This window comes from Dermochelys coriacea, chromosome 9 (assembly GCF_009764565.3).
Source record: "Dermochelys coriacea isolate rDerCor1 chromosome 9, rDerCor1.pri.v4, whole genome shotgun sequence".
Lineage (NCBI taxonomy): Eukaryota > Metazoa > Chordata > Testudines > Dermochelyidae > Dermochelys > Dermochelys coriacea.
The window spans coordinates 17,801,404-17,813,587 of NC_050076.1; the positions used below are offsets into that span (position 1 = coordinate 17,801,404).

General features: G+C 38.8%; 1 protein-coding gene across 9 annotated transcripts in view; it reads left to right on the forward strand.

Annotated features, from left to right (window-relative positions):
* The window catches only part of MECOM (MDS1 and EVI1 complex locus), a 450,691-nt gene extending 439,492 nt beyond the window's left edge, over positions 1-11,199 (forward strand). For all 9 annotated transcript variants that reach the window (XM_043492336.1, XM_043492335.1, XM_043492330.1 and 6 more), the window contains 5 exons: positions 1,840-2,009; positions 4,134-4,278; positions 7,641-7,877; positions 8,466-8,653; positions 9,599-11,199. In XM_043492336.1, the coding sequence (XP_043348271.1) occupies positions 1,840-2,009; positions 4,134-4,278; positions 7,641-7,877; positions 8,466-8,520 (607 nt within the window). In that variant the 3' untranslated portion in view covers positions 8,521-8,653; positions 9,599-11,199. The remainder of the gene's footprint in view (positions 1-1,839; positions 2,010-4,133; positions 4,279-7,640; positions 7,878-8,465; positions 8,654-9,598) is intronic.
* Positions 11,200-12,184: the final 985 nt, after the last annotated feature.

Consider the following 12,184-nt stretch of genomic DNA (forward strand, 5'->3'; position numbering starts at 1 on the left):
CATTTGAGGATAGGTAGTTCAAAAATGCTTAAGTGGGGGAGGCGCATAAGTCCCATTGATTTTCAATGGAAGTCATACTCCTAAATCACTTGGGCACTTCTGTAAATCCCAGCCGAAAAACACAGCAGTATTATTTGTAGTGTTTATACTTAATTCAGGTGCTCCTTAGATTATGTGATTTAAAACAAAAAACAGTTCGAAAGATATTGTTATATAAATTTACTTCCTGTCTAATTTGAATTCTTTCTGAATTATGTATAGTTACCAGAAACATAGTTGGCTTTACTCCCTTGTTGACAAGCATGTGTATCTGCTATTAATATCCATGACAATTATAGGTTTCAGAGTAGCAGCTGTGTTAGTCTGTATTTGCAAAAAGAAAAGGAGTACTTGTGGCACCTTAGAGATTAACAAATTTATTTGAGCATAAGCTTTCGTGAGCTACAGCTCACTTCATCGGATGCTCATGCTCATACAAGCTTATGCTCAAATAAATTTGTTAGTCTCTAAGGTGCCACAAGTATTCCTTTTCTTTTCATGATAGTTATGCATATGTAGAAATGAGAATTGAAGCGTTAGTTTATTGAAAATGAAATATTCATTGAAAATCAGTTGGAAGGAAGCCAAGTCATGTTCCAATAAAACAAACACACAAATTTGTGCACTTAAGAACCTGTAAAGAGCTGAAAAACCTCATTGTTTGTGATGAATTTTTCTTCCTGGAGTCTTTTTGGGAAATGGGATTTGCATCTAATTTTATTCATGACTGAAGCTGCATCTTGAAGCATGTTATGCTTGTCTACCACATAAAAGCCAGAAACAATTAGAAGCATAATGGACAATTTCTGCACTGAAAAACTGACGCTGTTCAGAGTGTAATGGACATGTTTTGAAGCACAGGAAAAGTAGACGATTGAAAAATGAGGGTGATGAAGACTATTGGCTAGTTGCCAGAAAGAGAATTTGGAACAGTTAGAGTATGTCTTAGTAATGGCTTAAAAAGCAATGCAGTGAAGGCTTTAGGGACTCCAAATCACTACAGAGTAGGAAAATTGATGCCTCTGGTACCAGAGTGATAGACTAAACTACCCACATTGGCACGGTCTTAAAGATCTGGATTGTTTATTGCTGGTTTTTGGAAGATAACTGAATTTCCTTTGGGATTAGCAACTGAGCAAACTAATTCCTCAAAAAAAGATGGAATCATACAGGATAATTTTGCAGAGGCAAAATGGCCTGTTTTACCTTATTTAAGTATTGGAATTTATTTCATGTTTTTTCCAAAAGTGTTTAATTGTATTGTATTGGCAGCACATGAAACAATAGCATTATGCACTACTGTTTTTCAAACTCCTCAACTTTGCAGGCAATACTTTTAAATACATGGAAATCAATTATGCTAACTAATTTGATGCAATTAAATCTGAAATATTATGCTTCTTCCTAAAGTGAGGCGCTAAGCAAGCTCAACCACAATTCCTTTTAGCTACAGTGTATGTTAAGGCTACTCAGCACTTCGCTGAATTGCACCTGTAGGTCACAAGTCAGTGGAGTTCCACCAGCCTGAAAGCTCTGTGAAGAAGCAGAGAATTGGGCCCCTCGGGTGCCACCCTGTACCATTTAGGTCAATGAGAGCTTTGCCTTTGACTGCAATTGAAGTGGGATCAAGTCAATAGTTATCAGCAAATCCAGAAAAGAAGACAAAAGGAGAGAATTTAGGAGAATTTAGGGTCTGAAGTGTGTTTTGAACAATCATTTTGTGAAATGCTTTTTACCCTTTATTTTGATTATTATTCCAGTTACTAATAAACAATTTCTTTTCCTCTCGTTTATTTTTAGATGCAAATACTGTGACCGATCTTTTAGCATATCTTCTAACCTGCAGAGGCACGTCCGTAACATCCACAATAAGGAGAAGCCATTCAAATGTCACTTATGTGACAGGTGTTTTGGGCAACAAACCAATCTAGACAGACATTTAAAAAAGCATGAGAATGGGAACATGTCTGGTATGTAACCATTTCCCCTTTTCATGGCACCAGGGAGCTATCCAGGGTTAATATACAAGTACTTCCTGCTCATTTTCAACACCGGCTTTGTGAAATATGCACCATTGGTTCTCAGCTTCTGGGTACGGGGAGTGCGATTTTTCAAAAGTACCTAAATGATTTAGGAGCACCAATCCCAGTGATTTTCAAGATGCATAGATTTTTTTCTTTTTATAATTTAATGCAATTTTTTGGTTTTTTTTCAAGCCAGCCATAGTATTTTTGGCCTGCAAAATGATTTTTCATGCAAGCTCCATGATCACACTGTTGTCAGCAGAAGGCCTTGCCTTAGAATTCTGAGGTGTGCCTTCAAGGTTATTCTTGGCATCCCCTAAAATTTTCAGACCACCAGCAGCTGAGAATAAGTGGAGCCTCTCTGCTCCTGTCCCCACTACCACAAATTGGACCAGGTCCCCCACAAAATCAAAAGAGCCACATCTGAGGATTTCATGGGCCATGAAAGTAGCACTAGGGTGAGGGGAGGAAGGGGATAGTGAGACAGTGCATGACACTTGATTGAGAAATCTGTAGACTTTTTTAAAATGCCTATCTGCAGTCTCTTTAGTTCATTATCTACCTAACTAGAAATAATCAAACACATGTATCAAATGCAGGGATTGTCTTTTCCTTGATGCATATAGATGCCTCTCATTGATATTCCTGGGTGTTATCCAGTTATAGACCTCAGTAACTATATCAGTGATGTGCATTTTCAAAACTATACTCCAGAACCAGGAGGTAAGATTATGTTCCATTCGAAACTCCGGGTCTAACATGCAGGTTTATTTACTGACATTACTGATGCTACAGGGTGACAGGAAAGAAAGACACTGAAATTTTTGGTAAAGGCAACTGCTACGAATGTAAACCAGAGAAATAACACCCAGTATGGAAGCTGTTTTTGTGGCTGCCCTTTAGACTTAAAGTTCTACCAAATGTCCACTATCCATGAATTACATTGAAATTCAATGTCTAACTATTCCCCATGCAGATAATTGGACCCTGCTGCTCCTCTTATATGAATCTGATAATGAGTAAATTACTAGACTAGACTAGACTAATTACTAGACTCCTTTCTTAGACCTCAGCCTCCAGCCCTTTTGGAAACATATGCAATGGACTCAGCTAAAAACAGTGGCTGGAAGGGACAGGGCTAAAGCCCACCAGTTCTGAGTAACAGCCTATCACCAACATTTATTTAAAGGCTTTGTATCTGCCTCACTTGTGCAGTCAGATAGACTGGCAGGCTTAAACAAGCAAATTACCCCTGTTCATAATAAGATGTGTCCCTGAGAAGATGGGAACCAGCATTGTTTTTCTAATGATTACAGCACAGAACTTGTCTGTCTGTCACTGATTCACTGTATGATACTGGGCATGTCACTTAAGACAGTGGTTCTCAAACTAGGGCTGCGACTTGTTCAGGGAAAGCCCCTGGCAGGCCAGGCCGGTTTGTTTACCTGCCGCGACTGCAGATTTGGCCAATCGCGGCTCCCACTGGCCACGGTTTGCCGCTCCAGGCCAATGGGGGCTGCAGGAAGGGTGACCAGCACATCCCTTGGCCCACGTCGCTTCCCACAGCCCCGTTGGCCTGGAGCGGTGAACTGTGGCCAGTGGGAGCCGTGATCGGCCGAACCTGTGGACGTGGCAGGTAAACAAACCAGCCCGGCCCGCCAGGGGCTTTCCCTGAACAAGCGGCAGCCCTAGTTTGAGAACCACTGACTTAAGACCAAATCTTGGAATCCCTGGGAGTTTTGCCATAGACTTCAATGCAAACAAAATTTAGCCCTTAATTTCTCTGCGTCTCAGTTGACCCATCTGTAAAATGGAGTTAATAATACTTCCCTCCCTCACTGGGTGTTATGAAGTTTAAATAATGTTTGAAAGTGTCAGTCAAAATGTGAAATACATACACTCACACAGACTATTTTGATTACTATTATAAAAACTGTCTTAGGGGTTTCGTATTAGCAACTGTCCTAAAATGATGCACATGAAAATTTTATTTTTAAATTAGTTTGTAAAGAATTAAATGGATGAAAAAAGCAAATGACCAATCCTCTCCCCAATTTTACCTTCTTGAAGGTACTGCAACATCTTCACCTCACTCAGAACTTGAAAGCACGGGGGCAATTCTGGATGACAAAGAGGATTCTTATTTCACAGAAATTCGGAATTTCATCGGCAACAGCAACCATAATAACCAATCCCCAAGAAATTCAGAAGAAAGGTAAGATGTCACTGTAGTAAGACAGCTCCTGAAGATGTCTATATTCCTTTCCCAATTCATTTCCCATGACTGCTATTTTGAGTATTATGGATACTGTAAAAAGGAAGTTAGCTGAGTTGAACCAGAAGTGATTTTAGCATCCTTGCTGCCACAATTGGCATATAATCAGTTTAGCAAAACAATTGTGCTGATACCAACCTACATGAATAAACAAAAGCCTGGAAACAAAGGTGTATGTTCAAATCAGCATGTCACAACTTTAGTTGTATACATACGGACCAGAGCACATCATCTGGTGATATGCAGCAAAATCCCTGAGTCCAGCAAATACTAGGCATCAGGAAATCTTTTTAATGGGTGCTATTTTTATGAGGGCTTCCCAATTTAAAGCTACCATACACCAATTCTCCTGTCCACTTAAGCATACTATAAATTGCCTCCATTTTGAATTCACTGAAAATCACAGACCCTACAACATTAACAGCCATGTGTGGAGAGGATTAGAAAGAACATTGTAATCTAAAGGTAAATGGGCAATTAACAAAGTGGAAGAAGTTAAATTTAGTTCCTCAATACAAATACAAGGCCATTACTAAGGGGCCAGTCCTGCATACACTTACTGCCAGGTAAAGTGCTCACTACCATGAAGTCAGTAGTACAACTACTAGTAATAAGTAGTTCACACTACTCTAGCCATATGAGACTTTCTTTCTGTCAGGGTATGATTTAAGTGCATATATAAATCTAATTTTTCCTTAAATATAAAGAACTATAAATAAGGAACAGATAACTTCTAAGAATGTTCAGCTACTATAAAAATATGGCTAAGCATAAAGGTCATGAGAGAGCTTGTGTGCTTCTAATTTTAAAGGCTACCATACTGAGCATGTATATGAACCATACACTCTATGAAGTAGTATAAAGGCTCCACCTTTGTCTGCCTCTTTCAGTTAATTTGCATCAGATTATCAATATCAGAAATTGTTTGCTGATAGTGAATATGTTCATTCCCCCTTTTCAATTTCTAATTTGTCTTTATGCTGGAATCAACAATAGTAGATGTAAGACAAATATTCATAAAGGCAACTGATTAAATTATTACATGCATATTCAAATTTCATTCCATCTTGACCGGCAATGAGGGTTGTTGGGGTTTTAGTTTGTTTGTTTGTTTTTGCACATCTGGTCTCAACATGTCTCAATAGGAAGGCAGTAAAGAGAAAAGGTTGATGGGTCATACAGTGTTTCCTTTCTAAATTCAGGACTTCAGACTGTTTTTGATGGATGTTTTATCCTTGGCAAATTACTGCACTTGAAAGCAAAATTAGTGAATCTGTTTTCTTAATCATATGGCTTTTGTTACTTTGGTTTTAGTCCATTTCCCTTTCATTTCTAACAGTCCTGATTTAGCATAACTAGCAAGTTGTCAGCTGGAGCCATGATTAATAATTTCTTATGTCTGTCCAAAACATGTCATCATCATACTTAGATAAAAGATATTAAAGATATCTGTACTTTGACGCTATTTGAATAATTATCCCCTATTTCCTTTGCAGTTCAACTATCTTGACTCAGTGCAAACTCAGGGATTCTGTCATTGTGTTGCAAACAGATAACTTTCTGATTTTTTTAATAGGGTGTCAGATATGAGTGATATTGATTGATAATGGTTACTGCAGTGTAGATGATGAGATGTGGGGGATATTGACCCATTGGCGGGCACAACTGGAACAACTTTTTTTATATGCCATAAAGGCCACTATGTGGGGACAATGATTCATGACATGGACAATTACTGAATCATTCCCAGTGTGGTTTTGAAGGAGTTAGCCATATGATGATTTCCTGGAAAAATTAAGCGACAGCAAATAGATTAAATCCCATTGCACGTATACAGGAGCACAGTGACCTTAGAGGAATGCAGCCAGCAGGCATGCAACTTCTGGTGTGCTAAAGCTTTCAGTTAAGAAAGTAAAGATGTTATAACAATAAACCAAACAAATCAATATCTAATGTGTTTTCATGAGCCATCTTCCTGTGTTAAAATTCTCAGTATATTCTGTATCATGCAGCATGGTTTAAGTCACATATATTCTCAATATGAGAATATGAGAGCTCTGTGCAGACAACAAAGTTTCCATTTTTATAGCTGTACTCCTGGAAGGCAAAGGGCCACATATGCAATTAAAACAATAAATGAGCCAACCAGTGCAGTGTTATTTCTTACATAAAAACACTGGGCCAGCTACACAGGTTAGTATAGGTTGACATAGCTCCACTGACGTCAATGGAGCTATGCCAGTTTACACCAGCTGCATATATGGCTCAGCATGTATCAACGTATACATTTTTGTGGCAGAGCTGAGCATCTTTAACACCCATTTAAGTCAATAAAAGTTGAGCACTTCCAGAGTTACTCAGCATCCTACAGGATAAAACCCCTTAATCAAACATGCTACAGAGTATAAGTCTATAGGTAAGCATGAACTTAGCACCCTTTGTAGAATATGCTGTAACAGGCCCTAAAGAGCGAACCTGCTCTGAAAGCACAAGACAGTTTAATGATAGGTCTGAATTTTCAAAATGTGTATTGCTACAATTATTATTTAAATAAGAGTATTGGTTTCACTTCTCGCTTAAAACATTGCATTAGATATTGAAAATTAAGGAACCTTTTTGTTATTGCCATCAGCCCTTATTTTTGGCCACCTTTCAATCCAGCCTCCCATAATTGTGGGTGTAATTTTGCACCTGGACTTCAATGTGGGTGCAAAATTGCAGGCACAATTATTTGTATCTGCAGTTGCACCCAGTCAGATGCCATGCATAATCTATGGGTGCAGTGACATAAGTGGGCTTCTTAATGAGTGGAGTTGTGAGCACAATTTATTGTAGAAAATATTGCACCTGCATTTGATTTTGCAGAATTGTAAGCATACTATTGGAGGCCATTTCTAAAAAATTCAGATTCTCAGCCTGTATAGCTCCCATTAAAATTCATTAGGTTATTGTGCCAAGGCTAGTTGGTATAAGTAGGACTACTATGATTAAATGAAGGATGGGAAAAATTAAAAAGAACATCAGAAAACACCTCCTGACGGTTATGTATACAATGGAGTGGGATGGGCTGCCAAAACTAAGAGTGGAATTCCATGCAGTTTGGGCCATAATATTTCATTGTTTTTAAACAGAATTCACAACAATAATTCCTTGATATTCAAAGCTAAAGAGTAAAAACACTACAAAGCATGCTGGAAGGGACCATTTTGCATTGGCAGCAGGAGAGGTCTTTTTCAGCTCTACTTGGTATGATTTCATAAGCCTGATTATACATTGATTGATTGATTTTTATTTTCTTTTAGAATGAATGGCAGCCACTTTAAGGATGAGAAAGCATTGGTGGCAAGTCAGAACTCAGACTTGCTGGATGATGAAGAGGCAGAAGATGAAGCAGTGATGGATGAGGAAGACGAAGAAAGTGAAATTGCAGGGAAGCCAGTCAAGGAACCAGTTACAAGTAACCTAAATGAAGGGAGCCCTGAGGATGACTACGAAGAAACAAGTACTTTGGAAATGAACTGCAAGGCTTCCCCTGGAAGGTTGGTTTCTTCCTAGTATTTTAAATGGTACAGTCAAATAAAGTTAAAAAAGAAATAAAAGGAAAAAAAAACAGTGCAAGCATTCCAAGGACCAAATTCTGGCAAGCATGCTAGGAAACAGCCCTAATGAGCTAACCCCAAATAGCAATGTCAGTGGTGCACCTGTATTTTAGCTGACAACCAGCCACTATCCTCATGCCCCTTTGGGCAATCGGTTCCTTTTAAGAGTAGAAATTAATTGGCACAGCGGAGCTATGAGCGCTTGTCATGGCCAGAGTGGATACGTAATCTAAACATGTAGCATATCGCTGTTCTGGACCACCTAACTAGGCTGCCTGTGACTTGTGCAATGGTTCCCATTGCCGTTCTCCTTACCTGCCGGACCCATACCGGAACATTAACGTATGCTTATGATTTTGTGTGTGAAGTAAAAGTGTTGAGGCAGTTGTAGAGCAGACTCTAATAGATGAGAATTGGTGTGCAGCTAGCCTTATATTGGTAAGTCCTATACGAAGGGCTCTTTTTGGAGGCATGCAAAGATTTTAATTACATTCAACAACCCACAACCTTCCATAATGTTTTTGATAGGTATAAAGCGGATGAAATTACCTTAAGGATGGACTCTCTGCTTTGGATCACATAGGCACTTCACAGATAGCCTCAAATGAGGAAAATGAAGAAAAATCAATATACTGGAAGCTGAACTGGCAGCTTTCAATAATTCGCACCTGCCAGAGGATCTAAAGCAACCATTGTACAGGAAATCCAAGACCCAGGTAAATTCTTATTCGCTTACGCTCCTTGTCCCTGCGAGTACTCCAAAAGATGGACCTGCTGGTGTGTGGTAAACCTAGAGTCATCTAATCACAGCAGAAAGGTTTGTGCTCCTGATCCACAGTAAGCCCTGAAAATTTGCTTTCCCATTCTGTAGTTACTATCAGAGTAAATGGGATATCAGATGTTTTAAAGAGGGGGCATATTCTTGTGGTGTGTAATCAACCTAAGGATCTGTCCCAGGATATGTAGGTATACCGGGAATATTTTTTAAAAAAACAGTATGTTGCTGTGTAATGTATTCCTGTATACCATATGCAGAGATTACATCACTGTGATTAGTGGGATTCTGCTCTCAGATACACCAGTGCAGCCTGCTGGAGTCATCCACTCGTAGTCAGTGGGTGTGCTCCAATACAACTGAGAGGACTTGGCCAGATGTATTTTCACAAGTTAGTGTGACTGCACCACTCAAGAGAATTAGTGAACTTTCCCTAGGGATGGGTCTGTTGCCAGAGTGTACTGTCGCCTCCTACTGATGTTGCTCACTAGGCCATGGCATTTCTCTGTTCAGCAGCGTTTAGCTAGGCTGATATTTCAATCCCAGTTTTGAATGTTATTTGGAAGCAATTAAAAGGGGCTTTCGTTGTGTTCTGTCTTGAAACCACCCAGGAAATTAATACTGAATGTTTTTAAAGTTCTTTGTCAGCCTTGGATGATGAGGGTAAAGAATTATTACTATTAGTGGGTCAAAATGTCAAAGAAAGGTTGGCAGAGCTTACTTAACAGATGTTGTGTACATACATCCAATTTAGACCTCCACTGAATACAAAATAGTCTCTGGGATCAAATTTTGGTCTGCTTTCATATAGGTGACATGGTTTAATGTCAAAGCAGTGCATTCTGCAGTGTTTACCACTTTCTCTTTCTCTTGTTTCCTCATTCAGGCATATGCTATGATGCTCTCTCTCTCTGACAAGGACTCCCTCCATTCTGCATCCCACAATTCTCCCAACATGTGGCACAGTTATGGCAAGAGCTGCTTGCAGAATCCAGTGCCATTCCAGTCCATTAGTCATGTATGACATTGTGAAACCCTTACCAAGAATTGGGACCAAGTCCAAACCAGTAGCATGGCTCTTTCGTATATGACTATTTAAAAGACTGCTGAGCAGAATGCCTTATAAATCTGCAGGGTCACTCATCTAAAGTCTGATGACCTTAAACTGAATAATTTTAAAAAGAAAGAACTATTATTCTCAATATTTTGTTTTGCACAGCAAAGGCAGCTGCTGACTTTTGGAGCATCAATGTGACTTAAAAAAAGTTTCAATGGATTATGTAAACCACAGCCGGGAAAAATGTCTTCCAATTCACCCGGCATGAGAGGGTGGGAGCAGATGGGTTAAGACTGCATTGATACACATGGGCACTCCTTTAAAATAGAAACTGAATTGTTTTTCTTTTTGTATAAGATAGTTTGACACAGGATTGGGAACAGTTGCTTTTATGTACAAATCCTCTTCATTAAAGCTTTATGCATTTTAACCCTTCAAAGAAAGAACGTAGTTCTATCATATGCACACTATCCATCATTAATATTAGAAACCAATAACGGAATATTTCATCCTCTCCATAATTTTTTCTTCTTACCTGCATTGTGGGAAAAAAAAAAGAAAGAAAGAAGAAAAGACAAAAAAAACTTTGAGAGACAATACATAAGAGGTTTGTGTATATTGTAAACTATGAATGTTCACCACTCAAAGACATTTAAGTCATTCAGCTACTTCTGTCAAAGGACCATTTCATCAACAGTACCACTAGTTCAATGTTTGCCAAATCATTGTAATGACATTTTAAATTTAGACAATCATGTCGCTGTGTTGTTTTGTTTCCTCTAATTTCTTTTTTTGTGTTGTGTGTACCATGTATTTATTTGTTTTGTTTGTTGATTAAAATAGCACTGTTCCTATGTTAAACAGCACTGCTCCAGTCCCCCACTACTTTATGATGTAGGCACCCATGTACTTCAAAACAAGTGAGGTGAACTGATCTGTGTATATTGGAGTGCAAAACAGTGTTCGAAATTTTCTGACATTCCTATTTTTTTTCTTTTTAATGAAACTAAATAACTAATAGATGCGAATTAGTTTTTTTTAAATACAGTAAATTGATTCAATTGTATAAACAGTTATAATTTCTTCATGAAAGCATGATTCTTCTGATTAAAACTGTACCCAATATTTTATGCTGGTTGTCTGCGAGCTTGTGTGATGTTATGTTCATGTTAATCCTATTTGTAAGATGAAGTGTTCCAACTTACGTTAAAAAAATAAATAAATAACGGACTGTATTCAGTTATTTTTGTTTTGTTTTTTTGCCTTTTAGTGAGGGACCAGATTTATTTCCTTTTGTTTATAATCTCATTTTGAAATAATCGGCAAGTTGAGGTACTTTCTTTAAATGCTTTGTACAATGTAACTGTTATGCATTTCAGAACATTATTATGGGAGGATCAACTAAAAAAATAAAGGACTATAAAACCGAAGGCATCTTTTTCACTCTCCTTTTGTTTGTGGAGTCATTCCATTTATCACTTGGTAACTTAAGGGTTAGGACTGATCTGTATCTCAAGTGGTCATGGATAATAATAACAATAGAATCTGGAATTGCTATAGTATCTTTCAGTTATCTTAATGTGCTTTACAGATAATTAAGACACATAATAAGAGGGTTGTTAGTGGCCAGAATGCAGATTTAAATGCTTTAGTTAATGCAGTCACATCTGGATCAGGCTCAAGGCCATGCATCCTCTGAACAAGCTTGTAGAGTAGTAGACAAGTTTAAGAGACTCCAGCTAGGGCTATCAGGGAGCGAATGCCATATGGTGGACAAAGCAAAGGAGTGCTAGCAGGGGAACTGAGATGAAGGCATTCCTTTAGCAGGACTAAGATGGAAGGAGCAAACAGAGGGCATTACCAGTTCTATACATATAGTAATACACCAGGTAGCAGACCTGGAGAATCAGAACCGTACCACCAACAGAGGTTCAGTGGAGGGTAAGTATAGCCTTAGGGAGCTTGGATGACAGACCGGCCACTGATGTCTAAGCGTATGTTCACATAGCAAAAAACAACAATAAAATCAGTGAGTCTCAGAGTCAGATGTTGGGCTTGGGCTGATTCTGAGAACCTCCCAACTTGCTGGGTTTCAGACCCTGGGTTCCAGCACAAACCCAAGTGTTCACACTGCTAGTTTTAACCCCACAGCACAAGCCCAAGTCTGTTGGCCTGAGACTCACTGATGTGGGTCTTTTTTGTTGTGTAGCCATACCCACAGACAAAACTCCCTTTGACTTCAGTGGTACAAGGATTGCATCCATTCTGTTTAAAAGCTTGTTTTGCAGAGGGGCTGAGCACTCACCATTCCAACTCAAGATAATGGGAGCTGATGCTAGGGTGACCAGATGTCCTGATTTTATAGGGACAGTCCCGATTTTGCGGTCTTTTTCTTATGTAGGCTCCTATTAACAC